Genomic DNA, 26,705 nt, shown 5'->3' with positions numbered 1-26,705 from the left:
ATTATAATAAATGTTCAGTGGTAAATTTCTTTAAAAGATCAACGGGATTTGCTTACAAATTAGCTGGAGGTGACCTAGCAGTAGTTCATACGGTAAAATACCTAGGTGTCACATTCACTAAAGACTTAACTTGGGGGACTCACATACGTAAAGTCTGCGGTCGAGCAAATAAAAAATTGGGATTCATTAGACGCATTGTCGGCAAAAGTGACTCAAAGGTCAAGGAACGTTGTTACCACGCTCTTCTAAGGCCTCATTTAGAATACGCATGCAGCGTGTGGGACCCGAGTGAAAAAGGCCTCATTCGGGAAATTGAGAAGGTTCAACGCCGGGCAGCCCGTTTTGTAAAAAATTCCTACGATAAAACGCAAAGCGTCACCGAAATGCTCATGGATTTGGGGTGGGAATCATTGGCTGAGAGACGATGCAATGCAAGATTGAAATTATTAAATAAATTTAGATCCGCATGTTTTAGCACCGAGGTCTCGCAAATCATTCGTACTCCTACATACATTGGTCGCTTGGATCATGCATATAAAATTCGGGAAATAGATGCCAGAACTAGCCGACTCAAGGACTCCTTCTTCCCACGGACAATACGGGATAGCAACTGCAGGGTTATAGATAGCAAAAATTCCACTTGCCTCCCTCAGCGTCTAAAAAATAATTAGTTGTATTTAAATGCATGCTCTTCCACTAACCTTGTGTGTTTTGTTATAATAACCCATTCTTTTCGAATGACCTCATTCGTGTTCTGTTCATCTGTTTTTAAGTCTTCCTTTCAGTCCCCCGTCCCTCTCCGCGGGGGGAAATTCCTGCTACCTGCAACGTTGAGTCGCATTCCCTTCCTTTTGCAGTCTCTTTGGGAAATAGAGTGTTTTGTGGTGCATTTTCATTTGGTAGTGATGTTTCAATTTCTCGCGGGTTTGCTTGTTGTGTCCTGGCTTCCGTGATGTAGGATGGCTTTCGTGCTGCATCATGGGGTGCAGTTTTTTAGTTGTTTTGCGGTATATGTGTTTGCATGAGTATTGGATGAAGGGATTTTTGCATGAGTGTGTGCGCTGTTGTAGGTGTGATTTTCCGTGTTTTTTTTTTTGCATGTGGTATTTTTCCTTTTACGGTTGGTGACCAAACACCCCCCGCCACACGCCCTTGCGGCGGCTTGCGGGGTATTATGTAGATGTAGATTTAGATATCAATGCCACACTTCTAAACCTTCCATTCTCATACCCCTACCTCCCTTTCCCTTCCATTCATTGTCCTTGTGGTCTTAAAATCTCTTTAAAATTCGTTTTCTTCCAAATAAAAAGATTTTTTTAGACACCAAAGTTCAGAATACTTTTAATTTGCGTGTTTTTATCTGTTTTTTGTTGTTCTCTAATCGTAATCTTGTTTACTTTTTTTAGATTTTGTAAAGGTGTAAAAAAAGAGGTAAGAATATTTATAAAATAAATTAATTTTTTCGTGTTATTTTTGTTATGATAATGGAATATTACCAAAACATGAATTTTAAATTTTTAATAAAATTTTTATTTTCTTTTTTAAGTTAAGTTTTTCATAATTATCATTAAATGAAAAAAATTTCTTTAAACTGTCCTTTTTTCACACCTTACCCAGTCTTTTTGAGTCTGTGCGCGTTTTCCATGCCCAGAGTTTGCTTCATTAAAAAATTGCTTAATGTTGCGATTGATTTAACATCCCTGAATCAGACATTTAAATTTATCCATTGCATTTTTTCAACAAATTTAATTTCCTGCTACATGTCTTAAAAATAATTCCAAATATTCCTTTTTTTACAACCTTCACCCTCTGCCTCATCGAATTCAATTCAAATTATTAAGTTTGACAACTTCGTTTATATCTTAATATTAAATCACAATATTCTGAATAATATTAATATTTATATCCGTAATTAAAACCAAAATCAAATTATTATTTACAACATGGTGTTAAAATGATTCCAATTGTTCTCGGAATTGAAATTTCTCCAAACGCATCATCTATCTTATTTATCTTTAATTATTATTGTATAGAACTAAATAAAATTATAATTGAGACCCAAATAAAAAAAAAAGTATTTTAATAATATATACCAATAGTGTATGTATATATCAAATAATATATCAAAACCTTTAAAAACCTAATCTTATTTTGTAAATAGGACAACAGAGTACATTTTATAATTATAACTTACAAAAATATCTTTAACTGCATTAACACGTATTTATCAAAACTATTATAGGAATGGTTATCTTGTTGGGGAAGGCCAATGTCGATAAATTAACATGTAAATGAGTTAATTTCAAAATTCTTTTATTGAAAAATGTACCTGGAGCATTTCCATAAGAACAAAGGCATTCGTATATATATATATATATATATTTATATATATATATATATATTTATATATATATACATATATATATATATATATATATATATATATATATATATATATATATATATATATATATATATATATATATATATATATATATATATATATATATATATATATTTATATATATTTATATAAATATATATATATATATTTATATATATTTATATATATATATATATATAAATAAATATATATATATATATGTAAATATATATATATATTTATATATATATATAAATAAATATATATATATATGTAAATATATATATATATATATATATATATATATATATATATATATATAATGTCATCATATCGAATTTATTCTTTGCATTATATTTCAAATCAATCCTCATCCTTCAGCTTTAAGCATAATTCTTTAACAAATAACTATATCTTATATAAGATATTAGTAATAATAACCTATTAAAACAAAAAATTTATTTTGGAATGTGTAATTACATAGTAATTCCACACAATCAACGGTAGGTATTAAACTCCCATTCTTCATAAATGAAATCTTTAATATAACCCTTTAACAAATATTCCAGAATAAACTGGTCCTGGTCCTTATTTTTTCATAATAAAAAACACATTTATTAAAGAAAACTGCACGTCCTTGATGTGAAGGCGATATTAATATAGTTAAAACATTGGCATGAAATATTTTAATATAATTAATCAAATTAATAACCATCGCTGTCAAAATAATTTATAAGATTAAAATATAAATTCCTAGATGGGAGAAGTTGCAAAAGTAAATTATTTTATCGGAGTCATGGTTTTAATGTTACGATTACAAAGTGTAAAAATATTAATTCGCTTTGACCATGCGAATCATTTTCGCACTTTGGAAATGTTGCGTCAAAAATAAATCTTATATTAATTTTTTGACGATTGGCAAAAAATGTGCGCAACTTTTAATATTAAAATAAGATATGTGAAATTTAATATTTAAATTTTAAATAAAGGCATTATCAATGCCTCCATATTATTTTCTGCGTAAGTAAAAAGTCAACAAATATAATTGGAAATAAAGTGCAAATATAAGTTATTTATATAATTAGTTATGGCATTAAAGCTTATCCTAATTGCAGTTAAATATTGATACAATATGATTTAATTTGAGTGATGATTGACACGGTTTTCTTAGAATTTTCTTCTACCAGTTGATGTGTACATTTTAACGTGTTTAATAAATTAGTGTTATAATTATTTTGCATATATAAATATTAATTAATTATTAAAAATATAGATACACAAAAATTAATATTATTCGAGAGAATTTATACATAATGTATACAAAGCGAAGCTGTCACAAAACTAGCTAACATTTACTGAATTATATACAAAGAAACATTTTAGAATATTTCTTCAAACATGAAAATTATTAAACATAAATTTCTAGACAATATAAATGAATATTTATTAAAAATAATGACATTTTTATTTCAGACATGTCTAATGATATAATGAAAAATAGCGTCAAGGTCTATACATTTTTTTTGTACGTAAGGCACTATAGAGATGAAGATTTCTGGCAAATATTGTATTTAAAAGTGAAAAATGTATTGTTCTTTTTTCAAAACATTCCTTTCACGTTTTCGGAAATCTTATTCGAAGAACTCAAAAAATAAATTGTAGTTTTTAAAACCTTAAACGACGTCATTTGAGATTTTGATCAATGAAACAATGGAAAACTACCGCGTTATACCATAATGATGACCTTAAGAAGATAATGTAGCCTTGGTTGATACACAAAAGTACCTCCGAACAGTCACAATTTATCTTTAAGCATTTTAAAATAAATATCTTCCTCGGTTATATGAGTAATATCTAGAGGGAGGGTGTAAGGTTTACGCCATTACGAATTAAAATCGGCCATGTTTGAAAAGTACTGAAAAATATACACTTAGTGAAAAAAGACCACTTGAAAAAGGCGTAATGAAAGATGAAGGCCAGATATTACCATTCGAGGGGTGAAACTGGAGCAAGTCCTTCATCACTTCCTGAGCAACAATATAGTATTATGGACTGGCAGAAGTTCGACGGGTATTAACCGAAGAATAGCCCAAGTTAAGAAAGAATACATGAAAAAGAGTCAATTACTATTTTCAAAAAAGGCTTGAAAACAAGGAAGTAAATCGTCAAGACTTTCGTGCGGAGCATGGCGCTCTCTTGTTCCGAGACTTGGAACATTGGGAAAGTTGATCAGCAAAGAATAGAATAGAAGCCCTCGAAAAATGGTGCTGATTAGAAGAATGCCAAATAGATTAAATGGACGGAATAAGAAAGGAAAGTTATAGAACTATAAGTAGTATAAGTATATAGAAGAGCAGAAAAGGATAGGACTGTGACGGGGAAAAATCTCTGCCACTTGAGCACATTGAGACACATTAGATTGATTAGGATTATGAATTAGGAGGATTAAATAGACGGGAAGACATTCCACTAGGAAAAACCCAAGAGACAAGTACATGGGGCAAATTAAAATGGACTAAAAACTGATAAGGTATCAGGTATTGCGAGAATATACTCTGAATAGAATAGAATGGAGGGCAGTGAACCAATCCTAGGCTTGAAATACTGATGATGACCGTAAAAATGCGTAGTAAAGTGAGTTAAAAATTCTTTCAGTTTGTAGTCTGTCTATACTCTTGTCCTGGTAGGAGATGTGGGTTAATTCTCAGGTTGATATACTCCAGGAGCAATGTGACGAAGGGGTCACCCGGATTCAGGATTTTGAACAATACGTCCGCGGTTCCCTTTAGCAAGGAAATGATTTGGGAATTTTCCCCGTGCATGCAGATTAAATTCGTCGTCATCTTCAATCTCTTCAGAGCCAATGAGTCGTCTCTGGTTATCGTAGACAGCAGACGGTCGTGGACGAAGACAATCCCTTGCAAGGAGTCCTTGTTATGGACAGAACCCTTAGGGAAGTTCACCCCGTTTCTCACACGTTATTTCTTGATCATTTAGCCGGAACACATCCGTCGAAATGATCAAGAAATAACCACTTCATCGGAAGAAATAGAAATTATGATTATACTTCTATTTTTTCCTATGAAGACGGAGTTGAATACCGTCGAATTGATCAAAAATAACTAGTAAATGATCTTTTTATGTGCTCTTCTATTGTTTTTCGCTGTCCAAGTTTGTTGTTCAACACTTTCGTGTTACTTCAAGGAAATATATTGGGTAGAGCGTTGAAGTGATGACCGGAGGGTCTCAGGTTCAATTCCCGGGCAAGGCACTCTGGGCACCTGCAGCTCCACCCAAACTAGGGTGATTTTTCGGGTACCAGGTCTTCCTCCTCTATTGTGTTCGTCCTTTATGTGTGTTCCTATCCCTTTTCCTTTTATCTGTTTCTGTACATATGAGTATGTTTATATTTATGTGTATATATATATATATATATATATATATATATATATATATATATATATATATATATATATATATATATATGCTTTCGTAGACGTAACACGGAAGTGCCGAAAAGTACAACACACATTAACACATAATATAGAAACACAAAAAAAGAAGAACACTCACACGTATTTTCTTGATATTGCGACGGAAACAATTTTTCATACTCTGAAGATATAGATGTGAGCTTCTAGAATATATAGAAGTGAGACACTTCTATATCTTCAGAGGAAGACGGATTGTTTCCGTCGCAATATCAAGAAATACGTGTGAGAGTTCTTCTTTTTTTGTGTTTCTATATTATGTGTTAATGTGTATATTACTATATATATATATGTGTGTGTGTGTATGATTATGTACTATATATAACTAGATTTTAATTAAATATGTTTCGAAAAGAATTCATCAGGTTATATAAAGTTTAATTTAAATTAATTAGGACGAGTTGAACAGCGTTCTGTTATCGAGAGTTTCCTTCACCTTATCGTCCGAGGTGTAGTGAGTATAACACTTTGAGGTGTGTCTCTTTGAGTTGATGAGGGAAAACAATAAAAATCTCAAGATCCCAAGGGAATAAGAATGAGGTTGTGTATATCGGTTTCAATTTCTTAGGTTCTGAATAGCCTCTCCAATTACACACAAAATTGTTTTTGGACCAGCGCTCTATAGTCATGTTTCAAATTTATAAATGGCTGGCCAGGCTGCCTTGGATATTAGAATATGGTTGGCGATTCGCTTTTAATGAATGATTCGCCGGTCGTCTTGCATATTAGACGAGTTTGCGATTTTTATCGTCAATGGGTCAGTAATCAGCCATCCCCTGAATGTTTTATGAACAATTTTGCCTTTCACAGGTTCGCAACCACGAAATTTTATTACTTATCAATTTAAAGGTGACATATCAACAGCAAGGAAAACAAAAGACAACGCATAAAAGACGATGAATCTCAGTAGGAGTCAGTTTTTCTATAGCAGTTGAAAAATTCGATAGCAGCAAAGCTGTTTGACTGGCGTTGACATAGCACAAGAACACGTCTCCATAATTCGATTTCTCGTAGTACGCTGGATGGATCTACTTTGGGATGTTGAGTGGGAATGTTACTTCCACATGCCCCAACCAGGAGTGCTTCGGCAGATCATTTTGTTTGTGAACTAAATGTTTGCAGTTCTTAGTTTGTGAATAATAATTATGAAGGTGAAAGAAAGAGAAAAAACAACTTTGCACTTCCACACACTTTTTTAATATAACACGACCATGGTTTCGATGCTGCGCATCATCTTCAGGTACAACATAATAAAATTATTCAACTTATATAGCCAGGAGCCAGGTAGGGGAAGTCAGGGAGAGGGGTGGTAGCAATCATTGGTGGGTGAAGGGAAAGGGAAAGTGAGGGGGAACTAATGGATGCAGACGGTACAAAGGGGGGTGGTTGTTTGCAACGGTTGACCCTCATTAACGGAGGGTCGGTGACTGTCACTGCCTTGGTGGGGGAGGGGATGGTGTGGGGTGGTATTCAAGAAATTAAGGAGAGGGGAACGCGAGAGGTAAAGGATATCGTTGACCACCTCAAGATTACCGGACTGAAGGGATTCCCAAATTTCCAACTCCTCCAGAGCGTTCAGCCGCCGACCTTTCGTTTCTGTGTGTAAAATGTCTGCTGTGAAATTGCTGGAATGATTGTAGTCTAAGAGGTGTTTGGCGAATTGTGATCTGTTGTCTTTCTTCCTGAAGCATGAACGGTGTTCCTTAATCCTAATGTCGAAAGTCCTCCCAGTCTGTCCAATGTAGATGGCGTTGCAGTCTGTACAATTGAGTCTATAAACTCCGCTGTGTTGCATGACGTCAATTTTGTCTTTAGTGGAACCTATTATATTTTTTAAAGTACGTGAATTGTAAAAAGCGGCTTTGATATGGTTTTTTGCGAGTATTTGTTGTGTCCTGAGTGAGAGATGGCCAAGGAAAGGAATTAACACTTAATATAGATAAATGTGCAGTTTTGAAATTTTGGAATAAAGGAAGCGAGGAACAGGATATAAACTACAAAATAGAGGGTTCAGTATTGACTACGGCAAATCAAGTTAAATATTTGGGGGTTGCTCTAACACCACGCCTTTCATGGGGAGCACATATCAGGACAATATGCGGATCAGCTTTAAAGAAACTTGGCTTCATAAAACGGGTGGTGGGGAAATGTAATGAAAAAGTTAAAGAGAGGTGTTATTTTGCTCTAGTTAGACCTCATTTGGAATATGCCGCAAGTATTTGGGATCCGTGGGAGAAAATTTGGCAAAAAGAATTAGATAAAGTCCAGAGAAAATCCGCTAGATTCGTTAAAAATTGTTATGATAAAAGCACAAGTGTGACAGGTCTCTTAGGGGATTTAGGCTGGGAACCACTTGAAGTGCGGAGAGAACAAGCGAGGCTTAGACTTTTAGAAAAGTTCAGAACAAACGAGTTTAAATATGACACTGAAGGAATTATAATGGCCCCACACTACTTAGGTAGATCAGACCACAAAGATAAACTAAGGGAGATAGATTCCAAGACAGATAGGTACAAATACTCATTCTTTCCCCGAACAATCAGTAATCATAATAGCAAGAAACCGAAGTCACTTTAGAAATATTAAAAACGTTGAATTTACAAGTCGGAACAAAATTAAACACTATAGAGATGTTAGGTATACTTTCAGGTGCATGTGTATGTTAGTTGGTAGTTTGAGTGTTTGCATGTGTGTGGGGTGTAAGTGTTCATGCATGAATGTATGCCATGTTTTTTTTTTTTTTTTATATATGATTTTGTCGTTATTGCATGCGGTTTTTTTTTTCTTTTTCTTTTCTAAATTATGGGTGGTGTCCTAGCACCCCCCGCCACACGCCCTTGCGGCGGCTTGCGGGGTATTGAGTAGATGTAGATGTAGATGTAGAATTCTTCGCCATTGGTGCGTGTCCGGTTTGGGTGTGTGATATATGGAATTCCGAGCTATTTGCGTTTGTTTTCTGTTGTACATGTTGTCAATCAATGTTTCAGGGTAGCCGTTGTTGACTGCAATCTGTTTCATAATGCGGAGTTCTCTGTGTTTGTTGTGAGTTGACATTGGGATGTTGCAAGCTCTGTGTAACATGGAATGGAAGGCTGCATGTTTTTGTGAATGGTGGTGCCTGGATGTGGAGTGGATAATTTGGTCGGAGTAGCATTTTTTCCGGTATATCGAGAGGTCGAACCTTTGGTTAACTATTTTCAACGTCAAATCAAGGAAATTCAGAGTACCGTCTGCTTCTAGCTCCCTCGTGAACTGTATGGCAGAATCAAAAGCATTTAACATGGTTGAAAAATTGTCTAATTGCCTGGGGGATCCCGTCCAGACACAAAAGATGTCGTCCACATACCGGAACCAGGAAAACACATTTTTTTGGAGGGGATGGTTTAAGGCGAAGAAGTTTCTTTCCCAATTGTCCATATAAAGGTCCGCCAGGATAGGAGAGAGAGGAGAGCCCATAGCCAAGCCTTCCATCTGATTGTAATGTTCCCCGTTGAACAAAAAACTACTCTGGTTCACGCACAGGGTTAACAATTCACACAATTCACTGGTTATTGGATGTGGTGCTTTGGCTTTAACGAGGGCTATCTCGGCAAGATCGACGGCTTTCATTCTGGGGATGCTGGTGTACATATTAGAGACGTCGAAGGACACCATAACACACTTCGACGGTAAAACCATGTCCGACAACTTACTCGCGAGCTCGTATGAGTTCTTAACCCCGTATTTTGGGGAAAAAAGAGTAAATTGCCTGAGTAGGTTGTTTAACTTGTGGGCAAGAAGGTGGGCTGGCGCCGAGACACTGGACACCACAGGTCGGATAGGAATGTCACTCTTGTGTATTTTCGGGAGACCAAAGAATCTGGGAGATTTTGGATTCATTTGCACTAGTTTGGTAATAGCACTGGGCTTAAACAGCACTTCACATCGGGCCAGGGAGGTTTTGACATCCCTCTGGTGCTCTGTAGTGGGATCACGCGAAAGGATGGCTATTTTATTAGACGAAATGAAGTCTTCACATTTTTTAACATAGGATTCCTTGTCTAAAACCACGACTGTATTCCCCTTATCTGCTTTTGTGACTATGAGCTTATTTATTGAAATGGACTTTTTTAGGGAAGAGACCGCCTTAATGACTTCGCTGGAACTTGTCCTCCTTTCGGAATTCTTGTATTTCACTATTTCCCTTGAAATGAGCTCTTTCGGTCCTGCGTTTCCTTTTCCGAGGGCTAAATCACAATCTACAGCGAGATTTTTTAGGTCCTTGGTGGTTATCCGGGTGTTGGGACAGTACATGAGGCCTTTCTGAAGAAGATTCCACTCTCCGGGCTGGAAGGTGTGGTTAGAGAGATTCATGACTCTCTCGTTGAATTTTTCGGCCTGAGGGGGCAGTTCGGGCTTGTCTTCTATGTCCTCCCTTGTATTTTCGATTTTTTTGGTTAGGGTGTCGAGTTTTTTACACATTGCAGACCTTTTTATAAACGCGACTTCACTAGCTCTCTGACGAACACTATCGTCCAAGATTGACCATTCCGCCCAATGCAGGGATCTCGTTAACTCAGTGAATAAGAGATAAAGGTAGTGGGAGATGGAATCCCTCTTAACGTACCATTCGTGCAGTTCTCTCTTAATCCAAGCTCGTCTTGCGGTTGCGCAGGCGAACATTGCTGCCGAAGATTTGGAGCTGCAGGAGACATTGACGTACTTCGGGGTGATACCGCGCGCGAGGCACTGGCTGTTGAAGAATATGTTCAAGGAAGCAACCCGGTGTTTGATGGTCAACTTCCTGTAAATTCTAGCCTTCATTGCGTTGCTGGCGCACTTGATGAATCTAACAGTTTCAGGCTTAACTTGGTGGAATTCTTTCATGGTGAGGTGAAAGAAAGAGAAAAAACAACTTTGCACTTCCACACACTTTTTTAATATAACACGACCATGGTTTCGATGCTGCGCATCATCTTCAGGTACAACATAACAAAATTATTCAACTTATATAGCCAGGAGCCAGGTAGGGGAAGTCAGGGAGAGGGGTGGTAGCAATCATTGGTGGGTGAAGGGAAAGGGAAAGTGAGGGGGAACTAATGGATGCAGACGGTACAAAGGGGGGTGGTTGTTTGCAACGGTTGCAGCAATTTCACAGCAGACATTTTACACACAGAAACGAAAGGTCGGCGGCTGAACGCTCTGGAGGAGTTGGAAATTTGGGAATCCCTTCAGTCCGGTAATCTTGAGGTGGTCAACGATATCCTTTACCTCTCGCGTTCCCCTCTCCTTAATTTCTTGAATACCACCCCACACCATCCCCTCCCCCACCAAGGCAGTGACAGTCACCGACCCTCCGTTAATGAGGGTCAACCGTTGCAAACAACCACCCCCCTTTGTACCGTCTGCATCCATTAGTTCCCCCTCACTTTCCCTTTCCCTTCACCCACCAATGATTGCTACCACCCCTCTCCCTGACTTCCCCTACCTGGCTCCTGGCTATATAAGTTGAATAATTTTATTATGTTGTACCTGAAGATGATGCGCAGCATCGAAACCATGGTCGTGTTATATTAAAAAAGTGTGTGGAAGTGCAAAGTTGTTTTTTCTCTTTCTTTCACCTCACCATGAAAGAATTCCACCAAGTTAAGCCTGAAACTGTTAGATTCAATAATTATGAATGCGAAGTTAACACTAGCGGATGAAATCAAAAACACTGAAAATAAAGGCGCACACGAATTTTAGAATTTTCGGTGGCACAAGCCTCCTTTCCCAAGGAACCTGTATGTGTATGCAAATATATATATATTCCAGGTCATGATTACCTTTTTTTCCAAGTCCATGCAGCCCATGTAAGCCAGGGATATGTATGGAACCGCCAGCAGGGTAAGGTTCTTGTAGAGAAGGGCTCTTCCGTAGGCGTACTTGAGGTACACCGTCGTCTCGCTCTTCAGAGGAGTTCCGTACTCGTCCACATTGGCGTCCAGCTTCAGTTCAATGAGAATATCGTCGTATCGTCCCATGGCCAGCAGGGTCTTGGCCAACTTCGTCTTCATCCGCCTGGCCCTGAAGGAATTGGGACCGTAGCGATGGAGGTAGTGACTGAAGGCCATCCTGAAGCAGCTCTCTGATTCCATGAGCTGGGACGAGCAGTAATATGTGAATCCCACCATGTCAACCGACATCAGCATATTGAACACCAACTTCTGCAAGAATAAAGACCCAATTAGTGCTTAATACTTTAACGTTAAATGAACTTATCACCGACGCAGACGTGATGAATGTATGAAGACGATAGACGTAGATTGGAAGATTATGTTGACATACACACATGGCTCAATATGAAACTAATTCTTATGATTTTTAACGCTGCCATCCATTGAAGCGAGATAAAACCGGTCAGAAATTTTCTTCGGTGGTCTGGCCTTATAACACAGCCGGTCAACAGTTTGCTCAGAGTAATCTGAGCGGAAAGGCATGCTTCCGCGTGTAGTGTGTTTTTCAATTTTGTTACACGGTGCAATTGAGTACCCAGTCACATGCCACATACAACCAGCCACACTTCCTTCCTCATTACCAAAATCCTGACCCAGAGCACCTCGGTGTTCCCGACTCCCTTTCAGTCCCGACAATGAAATTGTGCGACGACATTACTCCTGGTGGGATGTGGAAGTAACATTCCCCCTCAACAGTCATGCGCAGGTTGAAGGTCTTTACGTCCATCCGGTGTATTTTGAGAAGCCGAATGATGGAGACGTTTTCCATTGCTATTCCAATATGGCGAGTTCAAACAGTGAATTGAAATGGAATTTTTAAGTGCTGAAAAAGTTATTTCTACTGAGGTTCAACGTCATAACAGAGCCGTTTATGGTGACAATACTGTGAATAGGTACACTCTAAATGGGTGGCTAGTATAATTTCGTTGTTGCGAGCCTGGAAATGCCAAAATGGATTATGATGAAACTACTTTTGATTATATTTTGGGCTGCTCACCGAGTTTAGGAGACCGATTTTTTTGGAAAGAGAGGCATCGGTAAAATCCTTCTCAGTATAAACAGGATGTAAAACACAGCCGACGTCGAGTTTGTCGTGTTAAAGGGAGCCTGGCGCGAATAATAATTTTCCAACATGGCTACAACGCTCGTCCACAAAGAATTCGTGTGCAACAGGAGAGGCTCTGAGAAACCTATAGAAATATGGACCGATTCCATCAACCTTCCCCTTATTGCCTTAGTATCATGAGTCGTGGGATTATAATTTATTTCCTTATCATCTCAAGAGAGACTTACCTCCAAGGGTAATCATTACACCTCGGAAAATGATGAGGTAAAGTCGCAGCTGTCAAACTCAAATCGATTCGAGATAATTCGGAAGAGTTTGTTCTTCAGGGACCGACTGAAAGAGTTTGTAAAACCTTAAGGGAAATGCGTCGGGGTGTGTGCTAATGTTCTGTTTCAATTGCAATTTTCTAAAAATTTCTTTTAGTTAGAAAACTGTATTTCATTTAAATCTTTAATTTCCGTTATTTTTCCCATGTTAGACGTAAATATTCGTTTGACGACGTCCTGTTATTCTCCTGATTGACAGAAAACCATAATCAAACTAATAAAACTAATGACTGAATGAAATAAAAGACCGACTCATGGAGTGAACGAATATAAGATTCCAACCCCGTGAATGAATAAGTGGGTTGAAGGGATGACAGAATGAATGAAAGTACGACTTCAAGAATAAGTGAATAAATAACTGAATGAATGAATGAACTGATCGTAGTAGTAGTTAACTGCCGAAGTCTAAAAAATAAGATACCGGAATTTCACCACCTCATTCATAGCACAGAATCAGACATCATTATAGGAACTGAAAGTTGGTTAACAGAAGATATCGCAGACAGCGAAATATTTCCCAAGTCCTTCACAGTTTATAGAAACGACAGACAGAATAGAGCCGGAGGAGGAGTGTTTATTGTGGTAAAAAGCTCTACCATCAGTAGAGTTGGGTTATTTCCTGATAACTGTATAGAAAGTGTCTGGTGCTCAGTAAAAATACCCAGTGCGAAAAGAATATATGTCTGCGCGTATTATAGACCACCCCATGCTGGCGTTAACTCAATACTAGATCTAGAAAGGCAGATAAAAAGCTTTACATCCCACAACAATGAGCATAGTTTAATAATCGGTGGCGATTTTAATGTTCCCACAGTAGATTGGGAACCGTACAGTTTTATAAATGGAGGTAAAGACAAGGATTTATGCGAGTCCCTCATTTTGACGTTCACCTCAAATTCCCTACATTAATTAGTCACTTCACCAACAAGGGGAAAGAATATTCTTGATCTATTAGCTACAAATATACCCAAAAGAGTCTTAAATGAAGGAGTTATCGATGGAATCAGTGATCACAGGGCTGTAAACGCTAAATTCTCCCTAAGAGTAGAACAAGTTAACAAACCTAAGAGAAAAATTTACTTATTAAATAAAGCTGACCATGATGGCCTAAAACGTGAGTTGAACTGTTCCTTTCTTAGATTTGACGAATTAAGCAAAACTAGGAGCGTCGAGGATACCTGGAATAATTTTCTTGCGATAACACGTTCAGCAATACAGAGATTCATACTTAGTAAATATATAAGAGAGAATAAGGAACCCCGTTGGTACAACTCTGAAGTTCGGAAATCACTAAGACGGCAAAGGGCGTGCCATGCCAGAATGAAAAACGCGGTTAAAGATTCCTCCCCTGATAAAATCAACGAAACCATACAGAATTACAAAGCATCTAGGTCCACTGCCAAGAAGGCATTCCGGAAGGCGCTATCAGAATTCAAAAGGAGAAAATTAGGTGAACATTTAAACGATAACCCAAAGATGTTTTGGTCCTACGTAAGGGATGTGCAGGGAAAAAAGTCCACCGTAAACCCATTGAACAACGAAAAAGGGGATAAAGTAACAAGTAGTTTAGACAAAACCAATATATTAAACTCATTCTTCCGCAGTGTTTTCAACAAATGCTCCCCGAATACACCAGAGAACATCCCGAAAGCATTTCTACAACCAATTGCATGCATCGACTTTTCCACCCGCGGAATAGAGTTACTCCTTAAAAATATCGACCCCAACAAATCTCCGGGACCTGATGAGATACCGGCTCGCGTGTATAAAGAACTATCGTCTGAAATTGCTCCTTATCTTAATATAATATATGATAAATCATTAGCAGAAGAAAGCGTGCCAAGTGGCTGGAAGATAGCTTCTGTGACGCCCATATTTAAAAATGGAGACCGGGAGGACCCCAGTAATTATAGGCCAGTATCGCTCACCTCCATCTCCTGTAAGATTTTTGAGCACATCATTGTTAGTTCCATAATGAGGTACCTCGATAGCCAAGATTTATTGATAAATAACCAATACGGGTTCCGTAAATGTAGATCCTGCGAAACTCAACTCACACTATTTTTTCATGATATAATGCATTCCGGTGAAAGTAATATTTCAGTTGATGCAATATTTCTAGATTTTAAAAAAGCCTTTGATAAAGTCGCTCATTGCAAGCTACTCGCTAAGTTGGAAAGTTATGGAATACACGGGAGTGTTATATGCTGGATAAGACAATTTTAAAAAAATCGTGTTCAAACAGTCGTTCTGGACGGTGTATCATCTGATACTGTTAAGGTCACCTCGGGTGTACCACAGGGAAGTGTCATAGGTCCCTTCTTGTTTCTTATTTACATAAATGACCTCAGCACCGTGGTTAATAGTAGGCTCCGTCTTTTTGCTGACGATGCGGTGATTTATGGGGACATTCGAAGTCGCGATGACAGAGTCACATTAGCTAACGACCTAAATGCAATCGAGACTTGGTGCGATACATGGCAATTGGAATTAAATTTGTAGAAATGCGTAGTAATACATTTTTGGGAAAAGAGTAACACCCCACCATTTAGTTACAAAGTGAAGCAAACAGAAATCGCGAGGGTAGATTCCTTTAAATACTTGGGTGTAACAATTACTCACGATCTGTCCTGGGGAAAGCACATACCTGAAATATGCGGTCGCGCTAATAAAAAATTGGGATTTGTAAAAAGAGTGCTGGGTAAATGTGACGAAAAAGTGAAGGAACGATGTTTTATTGCCCTGGTCAGGCCCCACCTAGAGTATGCTGCCAGTTTATGGGATCCGCAAAAGATAAATTTAATTTCGGAATTGGAAAGAGTTCAGCGGAGGGGGGCTAGATTTGTCAAAAATTGCTATGACCAACGCAGTAGCGTAACTACTTTGCTAGAAAATTTAGGCTGGGATTCCCTTACACAGCGGCGTTTACAATATAGAAAAAACTTATTAAAAACATTTAAAGATGGGACCTTTTCCGATGACATTAAGAACATAATACGAACCCCAACGTACTACGGGCGGAGGGATCACGAATGTAAGATTAGAGAGATTGACTGCAGGACAGACAGATTTAAATGGTCATTATTTCCGAGAACAATAAGAGACCAGAATTCTTTTAATCGAAATCGCCCAGGATCCGGATCGACGTAATAAGTATTAACCTACAAGGTAGCAGCCGCAACTGCGGTTATACGTTAATATTTATATTTTTTATACATATATATTTTTTTTGCAGGTTCCCCTTACCTTTCCCCATCCATTTGAAAAACCCTTATCCCCTCATCCCTTACCCTTTCCTCCCGGTGATGCACCCCCTGCCACGCACCTTTTTGGTGGCTTGCAGGGTATTGATGTAGATGTAGATGTATAAATATGGGTGCATTTACTGTTGGAAGCATCAGAATAATCGCCCGTGTGAATCGATATTTTATATTGGATGAAAGATAAAAAGGAGTGGATTTGAAGGCAAACGGTTGGAAGGAGAGCGATGAAATTAATAAATTAGGATTAGAATGATGAAATGCACCGAAAAATGTATAAATATGGGTGCATTTACTGTTGGAAGCATCAGAATCGATATTTTACATTGATTCAAGATTAAATGAAGGGAGATTGACGCCACACGCTAGTTACTGTGCTGGACTTTCACCTTATCTGATGCTGAACACCCCTCTCTTCTTCAATACTGAATGCAACCCCATTTTTCCCCTCTTTCTCTCACTTAATCACCAACCCCTCTTCTTCCTTAGGATTGATATATAATTGGACTGCGACTAGATTAATTTGTACCTGATGATGATTCTTGAGTGCTGAAAGCTAGCTGTACATGAACAAAGGACAGTGAGAAGATACATTGTATTCTTTGCATAAATTTCCACAAAGTTAAGCCAGGAACTTTTGAATATAAAAAAATGCAAGTATAGCCAAATAGGCCAAATTTTACCAGACACTGACCATCAAGTCCAGGGTGGCATCTTTGTATATCTACTTCAATAGCAGATGCATTAATCTTAGGCTCATCCTGAACTGTCAACTTTAACACTAACAGCAATTCTTGAGAGGCAAAGAATGGGTGAATATGGGTGAAAAAAGATGACAGAGTTTGGAGATGGCCATGCAAATCTCAAAGTTGATTCATTCATAGAAGAAGTAAAATTGCTAGTAATCATTGCCAGAGTTGATGGAATTGGAAAATAGGAATTTAAAGATCGTCATGTTTATATTGAAGAAATTTTAATTCTTCAGGAATGAAATTGTTTTATTTAAAATATTATGATACACACAACTATACCGGAATTTAACAAATACAATCATACATTGTTGAATGTTGCATAAAATAGTAGAATAATGTCACATTTAGCCGCCTTTTGTGGCATTTTGTTAGTGTGAAGGAATTTATTGTAAGATTTTGTGAGTACAAATGAATCCTCTGCATTCTAATGCACATCAATCATTGGTTCTTTGGGCACTAGTTAGGAGACAGGTGTGAAATTTGAATTAGGGCACTTCAGTTGGCATCTACTTGTTTGTGAACCTTTTCATGTTTAATTAGGGGAGCTTTGCTTTTAAATGATTTGGAACATATGGAACACTTATGTCGCCTTTCATCAGTATGAGTCAAAGAATGAACCTCCAGGTGATGTTTGTGAGCAAATTCTTTACAACAAACCTGACATGTATGTTTCCTTTCATCAGTGTGTGTCAATATGTGCCTATTTAGAGCACCTTTTTGAGTGAAAGCTTTTGAACATGTCACGCATTTATGAATCCTTTCTCCAGTATGTATCTTCATGTGTTGTCTTAGATTTCCTTTCAATGAGAATGCTTTTGAACATATCTCACACTTGTGAACCTTCTCAAGAGTATGTGTCACCATATGCATCTTTAAATTACAACTTAGAGTGAATGTTTTTGAGCATATCTCACATGTGTGTGGTCTCTCATCAGTGTGTGTCAACATGTGTGCCCTTAGATTAGTTATCTGAGTGAATCCTTTTGAACATACCTTACACGTGTATGGTCTCTCACCAGTGTGTGACATCATGTGTGCTTTAAGATTACTACTTACGGCAAATGCTTTTGAGCATATGCTACACTTATGCCTCCTTTTACCAGTGTGTCTCAACATGTGCCTCTGTAGGTATGCCTTTAAAGAATAGCTTTTAGAACATAATGCACATTTAAATAGACTTTCGCCAGCATGTCTTGACATGTGAATTTGAAGTTTGGCCAATTCTTGAAAGTTTCTGGAGCAGCGTTCACATTGGTAATTCTTCTTCAGAGCATGCGCCAATTTGATATGTCTGACGAGGTCCTTTTTAAACTTAAATACATCTGAGCAAAGTTCACATGTGAATTGCATTCTTTTCTCAAGGTGCTCCAGCATCATGTGATCTTTGAGAAAGTCCCTTTGCGCAAATACCTGGTGGCAAATTTGACAAATATGCATGACAGTACAAGCAGAATCATTCTCTGTATCATCTTCTTTCTGACCATTATCTGAAAGTTTTGGAGAATGCGAAAAAGATGCAAATGAATGAATAGTTAATTCCTTAAATCAAAATAATTTTAATTACCAGTTTCTAGATACAAATTTATGCAAAAATATAAATATATAGGTGTACTGCCCAAATACAATCATATGTCTGCACACATGTATGCAATCATTTAAATATGTCTTCTTACAAATGCATTCATCTGCCTGCATGTATCTTGAGTTATTTTAAAATCCTAAGAACAAAGCATCTGTTATCACCTGGCGCATACCCCATTGATTACTTAAATTTGTTTTTCCCAGATATTCGGCCAAATGTTTAGGTACTCAAAAAATAGGCATGCTGAACCTAATAAAGTTTATAGGAACACCTTATTGACAATGTTAATGTTCAGCAAATATCATGCGATTAGTAATTGAAATGGAATTTTTCTAGAAAAGAAATAGACAGATTTAAAATGCTAAAGATTTGATATAAATTGGCAGATACTTTTTGCTAAATTAAGTGATGTTATGAAATGATTTGAAAGAATTTTTTCTAATACTTAATAAATTATTTTATATAATTTAAAATAAATTACTTTTACCAACATAAATTAAAAGTATTACCATTGTGTAAACTTACACTTTATTATGGACTTTGCTGATTATCTATTTCAACAAATATACGTGCTTTCTGAGCAGCATATTATTGGCTTTTAAGTAAGTACTAAATAAGTACTAAAAGTCCCTCAGCAGCTTTTGCTGACTTAAAATAAATACTTATTTATTGTTGATAAGGAATTCAAGGTTTATTCCTAAAGAAAGTGATATAATCAATATAAGAAAAAACTAATATTAGGAGTGAAAGCATTTACTTGGGACAATGATACAAAAACCACAGAGATCTTATCTTGTTGCTTCATACAAAATCAGCAAATACAATAATATGAAACGTAATGCATTGGGGAAAAAATATAATAAAGCAACAAATAATGGGCACCTTTACTATAAAGAAATGGTCGGCATTAACATATCTGAAATGATGGTTAGCTCATATAGAGAGGAAAGGCATAAGATATTGTTTGGGGGATTAGGTCTTGTTTTTTTCAGATTGCACTTACAGTTTTCTTTATTCATATGATCTATAATGAGAAAAATCAAGCAAAACAAAATAATGCACTTCAAATAATAAATAAATAAGATTTGCAAAGGCCCACGGAGTCCAATTGGCAAATATTTAAAGATAATGTGATAACTAATCCAACATTTTAATTAATCAATGCAATGAAATTGACTAAAGAATTTTCCGGGTAAGAAAAAAATCTGTTTTTAATGGTGAACTTGATCAGAAAGCTATAGATCCTGAACTGCAAGCATCAAACATGTAAAAGACACTCATGGAATTTACCTGGTTTAACATTTACATCAGATGAGCAGCCTAATAGTGGCAGTTTCAATGAAAATGGGGATTAAGAAAATGAAAGTATGCGGCGGTAAAATTAACGCTATGCAATTCAATACATTTGGGTCAAACCTTAATAATTATTTCCTTACAAGTTTATTTATTAATTAAGTAAATGTGTTCTAATTATTTTTTAAGTTGATTCAATCCAAATGCAGGTTGATCATGTATCAAAATTACAATGTTATTTTATTTTTTTAAAAATACATTTCGCTTTGAAACAAAATACTTTTTCATGTTAATTTGTAAAAAATATTTTGAAGGTTATTTTTAATAATTTCACATTTTATTTTAAATGATTTTTTGTACTCATTTTTAAAAGGATTACAAATAACAACTCAGTTGTCGCTACCAAACTTAAGTGGCATTTAGAGGGTTAATCACAAATATTTCTTTAAACCATAAAGTAAAGACAATCCTGAGCTCTTCTTACCTGGCATCTGCACCTCCTCCCTTCTCAGACCTCCTTCCTCCTGAGGAATATAAGCATAACACTCCCCCTTATTGCCTCCTACCTCATCAGAGGACAAATCTACATCTTCTGAATAGTCCTGCAAAATCAAAGACAAACATTATAGCCATTGAGCTAATCCATGCATGATATTAACCCTCTTAGTGCAGCGGGGATTCCAGGGGTACTTAGTGAGAAGTGCGAAGTGTAATTTAAGAAAATGTATCACCTTAGGAAAAAAAACATTATGTGGTTATTTTTTTAGATATCCATTTGCAGCTTTTTTATTTTGAAATATAATATTGTAGTTAATAATGATGTTATACATTTACATCATCCAAATAATAAATGTAATAATTAAAGTATCATAAATTTGAAGAATATTTTTTAGCAATAATATCTCGATTTTTAGACACAAAACTAATATTTTTTTTAAAAACATTTTTCATTTAAGCCATGACATTTAAATATAATAAAGAATCAAAAAGACATGTAGAAAATATTGTAAATAAATGAAGAAAAACCAGTGAGTTGCAAATATTTTTGTCAGCCTCTGCATAGTGCGATTTTGTTGAAAAGGCTGATCTCACCTTAGTCAAATTGGGACGTTTCCCCTTTCCTTGAGACTGCGGCAATGTGCTTACAATCTAAAGGTGGAAAAAAACCAAGTTCTAACTCAAAGAGAACTGCTGACAATGTAATCCATTACACAGGGGGCAATTGATTAGATATGACCGACGGCAGGAGAAACCAAAATGATTACAAAGCAGTGCTCTCATTTCCATCGTCTCAACAGTCTAAATAAGAAGGTATATACCAAGACCACAACACCATAACACATTCAAGAGATTACAGATGATCACAGATTAATTAGTAGCCTTTCAGTGGCTTTTCATAGTGGAAAGACCACTCAGAAAATAACGAGCAAACAATTAGGCTGAGCTCTTCCTGACATGTACAAAACTGAATGAAAAATTATAGTAAGAATTACACTTTTTTAAAAGCATTTAAAATTGCTAATAAAAAATTAAAAAATTAATTACATAATTCTATGGAATTCAACCTATCGATAGCACAAAAACCATAAATTATTAAAGAAAAAATCATAAGTTACAACGATTTAAACGAAAGCCTACGCAAGAGCCGATATATTAGCCCAATACACTTTTCACCAGGGATACGAAAGCAGATATATCGGCCCGCCGCACTTAGAGGGTTAACTAAATGCACCGTAAGTTATGAAAATTTCAATAAAAAATGGTTAACTAGTATATTCCATATTACAATTTAAAATATAATTTTAGCAGATATTTGAATTGATTTTTTCCTTCAAACTCTTCAACCTGCATTGATTAACACTTATAATGTCAATTGACGTTACCGATATTTAAATAAGAGTTAAAAGGAGGTTAATTACAATATGGTGCAATGAAAAATGGCAAATACGGTCCTCTAAAATCATGAAGTCTGTGGTGCCAAATGAAGAAAATTGAAATAGCAACAATCATAAGGTTAGCATTTCAGAACAATCCATCTGCAGAAGATTTCTCTGAGCAGTTGTTGACCATAAGTAAGGGCCTGTCAACAAATCGAGCTACATGATTTTATTTCCTAAGAAATGTAGCTTTTTTGTCTCATTGAAAGATGAGCTCATGTACAAAGGGTTCCCATAACAACATTGATAACCACAAAAATCACAAAAGGTAGAGAGAGCGAGCAATTTTGGATTCTAGGAACAATGTAGAAGACTTATACTTTGCCATTCAGAATCAAATCATTGGAGCTCTGCATTCATTCAAATATATGGACTGAGTAATTATTGACGACAGAGTCACCAACTATCCACCAGAATTTCTAAACTTCTTGGATGTCCTGGGCATACAACCACACATCATTTACAGCTGAAGTTCAGCTCAACGTTCCTGATGCTTTAATTTAAAAATGATCCTATTTGTGATTGAACACAATTCGTGATAAAACACTGTTGATCAATGTGATTCCTGTGACTGCAATTAAGAAAACTTCAAAGTCGGGGAGGTTCTCACTCTGAGGATTCTCATGAACATAACTGATATGACCTTTCAGTTAAAACAAATTAATTTACAAATTCATGTAACTTTGGAGATGACTATGAACAAATTAAAAGAAAAACCATTGAGTATTTTCGATCAGGATCTAAAAAACCCATATTTTATCATGATCAATAATATGCGGCATATTCAGGTTTTGGTAGAACATAGACTTTGTTCTTAGGACTGATAATAAAAGAAATAATGTTATATATCAGGAGTTGCTTGACTCATGAGAAAATACATATTACACACACACACACACATATATATATATATATATATATATATATATATATATATATATATATATATATATATATATATATATATATATGCATATATATTTGCACCTATACACACACACATATATATACATATGTAAATATATATATGTATGTATATGTGTATATATATATATATATATATATATATATATATATATATATATATCTATAAACATGTTTATATATGAACACATATGTATGGGTATATATATGTATATATATGTATGCATATATATATATATATATATTTATATTCTATATAAATGAGTATTTATATGCTGTTTGGCAAGATTTCATGTTATATATATATATATATATATATATATATATATATATATATATATATATATATATATATATATATATATATATATATATATATATATATATATATATATATATATATATATATATATATATATATTATATATATATATATATATATAAATATATATATATATATTTTTTTTTAAAGTAATCTACCGGTTAAGGTAGGTTTTTGGATGGACACAACTACCAACAAATATTTTATTACTCCTAACTAAACACAAAATCCATCATCCTACTCTATATCAGTCCCCTCTTCATCTCTGAGTACTTTCTTCCTCCCTTCATCCCATCCAACATCCCTATCCTGTTCCTTCCCTTTCCTCGTTTGCCTAACATTCTCCCCTCAATTACAGTCTTCAACATCCCGCTGCCGGTAAACACCCCCTTCATCCACTTTTCCTGCCTCCATAGGATTGCTCCCAACAAACCCCTTTCTTCGCCCACCATACCAAGTACTTCCTCATTTGTTTTCTTCTCTGTCCATTTCACCTTCTCCATTCTTCTCCACTCCCACATTTCAAAAGCCTCCAGTCTACGTCTATCCTCCTGCTTCAATGACCACGTTTCCGCACCGTACATAGCTACACTCCATATCAAAGTTTTTACGAGTCTTTTCTTAACATCCTTACTCAAAGCCCCTGTCATCAACTCCTTCCTCCTTGTGAAAGCCTCTTTGCCTAGCGCAATTCTTCTCCTTACGTCCCTACTACTTTGACCGTGTTGGTCCAAAACACTACCGAGATACGTAAACTGTTCTACCTGCTCTAGCTTTTGCCCTCCTATTTTAATGTTAAGCTTGGCCTTTTTCTTTCTAGAAAATCGCATAACCTTTGTTTTATTAATATTTATTCTCATCCCATACCTGTCGCACTGAATTTCCAAATCACTAAGCAATGCTTGCAGCCCCTTGGCTGCCTGACAAACTAAAGCTTGGTCATCAGCAAACCTAACTGATTTTACGAATTCCCCGCCCACTTTCATTCCTACCTCGAGTTCTTCCCATGCCTCTTTGATCATTTCCTCTGCGTACAGGTTGAACAGCAAAGGTGATAATGGGCAACCCTGCCTTACACCTCTTCCTAACACTGCCCATCCGGACTCCCCGTTCCCCACTCGCACCTGAGCAGTCTGAGACATGTACAGTTTGGGGATTAGCCTCCTTTCCCTCTAATCTATTCCTACTTTCTTCAATGTACTCATTAGTTTTTCCCAATTCACTCTATAAAACGCTTTTTCGAAATCTACGAAACAGGCAAATACCTCCTGATTGTATTCTATATTCCTCTCGATTAATAATCTCATTACTGCAATGGCATCACTCGTACCTCTCCCCTTCCTAAACCCAAACTGATCATCCCCTAAGTAATCGTTTGCCCTACTCTCTATCCTCTTGTTTATGATCCTGAGAACAACTTTAGCTGCGTGAGATATCAAACTAATTGTCCTATAGTCCTCACATGACGTGGCCTTTACCTTTTTCGGAATAGGAACTAAAACTGATCTCACAAAGTCTTCTGGCCAGATTCCTTCCTCATAAATACTACGGATCAGCCCATATAGCCTCTTCCTCCCACATTTTTCCAAGCATTTCAAAAGTTCCACGGGAATGTTATCTACCCCCACGGCCTTATTTAGTTTCATCTCCCTTATTGCCCTTTCTATCTCATTGTCTAGTATGCCTGGACCTAAGCTATCTTCTTCTACGTCATGTTCCTTTTCAATGTCTAATTGTTGGTCTAAGCTCTTTACTATACAGTTCTTCTACATATTCCTTCCATCTCTCTTGGATCTTTCCTGCATCAACTATTATCTTACCGGCCTTATCTTTAACTGCTATCGTTGATCTCCCTTTCTTACTTCCCGATAAAGATTTAACTTTGCTGTAAAGCGCACCGATTTCACCCTTCCTCTGCAGACTTTCCATATCCTCGCACTGCGTCTTCCACCATGCTTCCTTTGCTTTATTTGTTGCCCGCCTTAATTTATTGTTCAATTCTTTGTACTTGATTTTGCCTAATTCTGTATTTATATTCTTCCATTTTCGCCGCTCATCCATTTTTGTAATCATCTCATCCGTGATCCATGGTTTACGAGTCCTTTTAGCGTTAACGGTTCCAATAGTGTCTTTTGCCGCTTTAGACAACCCTTATTTGATACATTCCCATTTTTCTTCGATAGTACTAAGCCCTTTACCGTCCTCCATGATTTTCTCTACCGCCTGTTTGTATTCCTTCCTCTTCAACCCATTTAATTCTTCTACATTCCATTTTCTAACTCGCCGCCCCTGCCTTATCTTTTTAAAACGTACGCTACATTTCATAACAACTAAATTGTGGTCTAAGTCCGCATCCGCTCCCAGGAAGCTGTGGGAATTTATCACACTGTTCCTAAACCTGTGTCTAACCAGGATATAATCTAGCTGATATCTTCCCGAGTCACCTGGCATTTTCCATGTATACCTGCGTCTTTTGTGGTGTCTGAACCAAGTGTTGGTGATAACTAAGCCCTGTCTCCTGCAGAACTCAACTGCTTTCTCCCCGCGGTCATTCCTTGTGCCTAAACCGTAGTCCCCCACCTCATCACCATCTCTTCCTTCGCCTACTGTCGCATTCCAATCCCCCATCACTATTAAATGTTTCCCTGCAGGAACACACGCGATCATGTCCTCTAACTAATCGTATATCCTATCGACCTCTTCTTCCTTATGGTTGCTCGGTGGCATGTATACCTGGATAATAACTAAGTTCGTCGGTTCTGCTTTTATCTCCACTAGTAATATTCTATCCGTTACCTGCTCTATGTTGACTACGCTTCTTCCTACATCTTCATTTAATACTATGGCAACCCCTCGTTGGCTCTCGTCAACGGTTTCCCGTTGCCTTCCTCAATAGTGTTTTTAACCTGACACCATCACTTACTGGCCGCCCCACTGGGGTCAGACGCCATTGCAGCCGCCTCACTGAGGAACAGACGCTGCGTGGACTACCTTTCGTCTGGCTCCTAACCTTCGACCTATCTGGCATGGGTGACCCTACCAGGAACAATTTTTATTACTCCCACCAGTACAGCTCTAGGGGTCATCGGAACGCACAAGCCCTTCCACCACGTCAAGGTTGTAGTCCGGGGAAGGGATATATATATATATATATATATATATATTTATATTTATATATAAATATATATATATATATATATATATATAAACACAGTAATCAACCCGAAGGTCGGTTCAGTAGGTGATGGTAGAGATCACGCTGTACTAAGTCCTATGCGGCATCTGAAAATTCACACATCACGGTAGGGGGGCCAGTTCCTTTCCCTGTGCCGGTTATGGTACCCAAAAAATCATTTTGGCTTGGGTGGAGCTGCAGGTGCCCAGAGTGCCTAGC

The 26,705-nt window shown here is 36.7% G+C and overlaps 1 protein-coding gene across 1 annotated transcript in view; it reads right to left on the bottom strand.

Annotated features, from left to right (window-relative positions):
- Nucleotides 1-17,551: 17,551 nt before the first annotated feature.
- LOC139691457 (gastrula zinc finger protein XlCGF57.1-like) overlaps nucleotides 17,552-26,705 on the bottom strand; it is a 14,963-nt gene continuing 5,809 nt past the window's right edge. The window contains exons 4-5 of the mRNA XM_071589274.1: nucleotides 20,613-20,730; nucleotides 17,552-18,740 (exon numbers count right to left, since the gene is read on the bottom strand). Coding sequence (XP_071445375.1) covers nucleotides 17,749-18,740; nucleotides 20,613-20,730 — 1,110 coding nt within the window. The 3' untranslated portion in view covers nucleotides 17,552-17,748. The remainder of the gene's footprint in view (nucleotides 18,741-20,612; nucleotides 20,731-26,705) is intronic.

The sequence above is a fragment of the Hetaerina americana genome, unplaced genomic scaffold, assembly GCF_022747635.1.
Source record: "Hetaerina americana unplaced genomic scaffold, ioHetAmer1.1.p SCAF_357, whole genome shotgun sequence".
NCBI lineage: Eukaryota > Metazoa > Arthropoda > Insecta > Odonata > Calopterygidae > Hetaerina > Hetaerina americana.
Note: the sequence above shows the minus strand (reverse complement) of the source record. Positions and strands in the feature narration are given on the sequence as shown.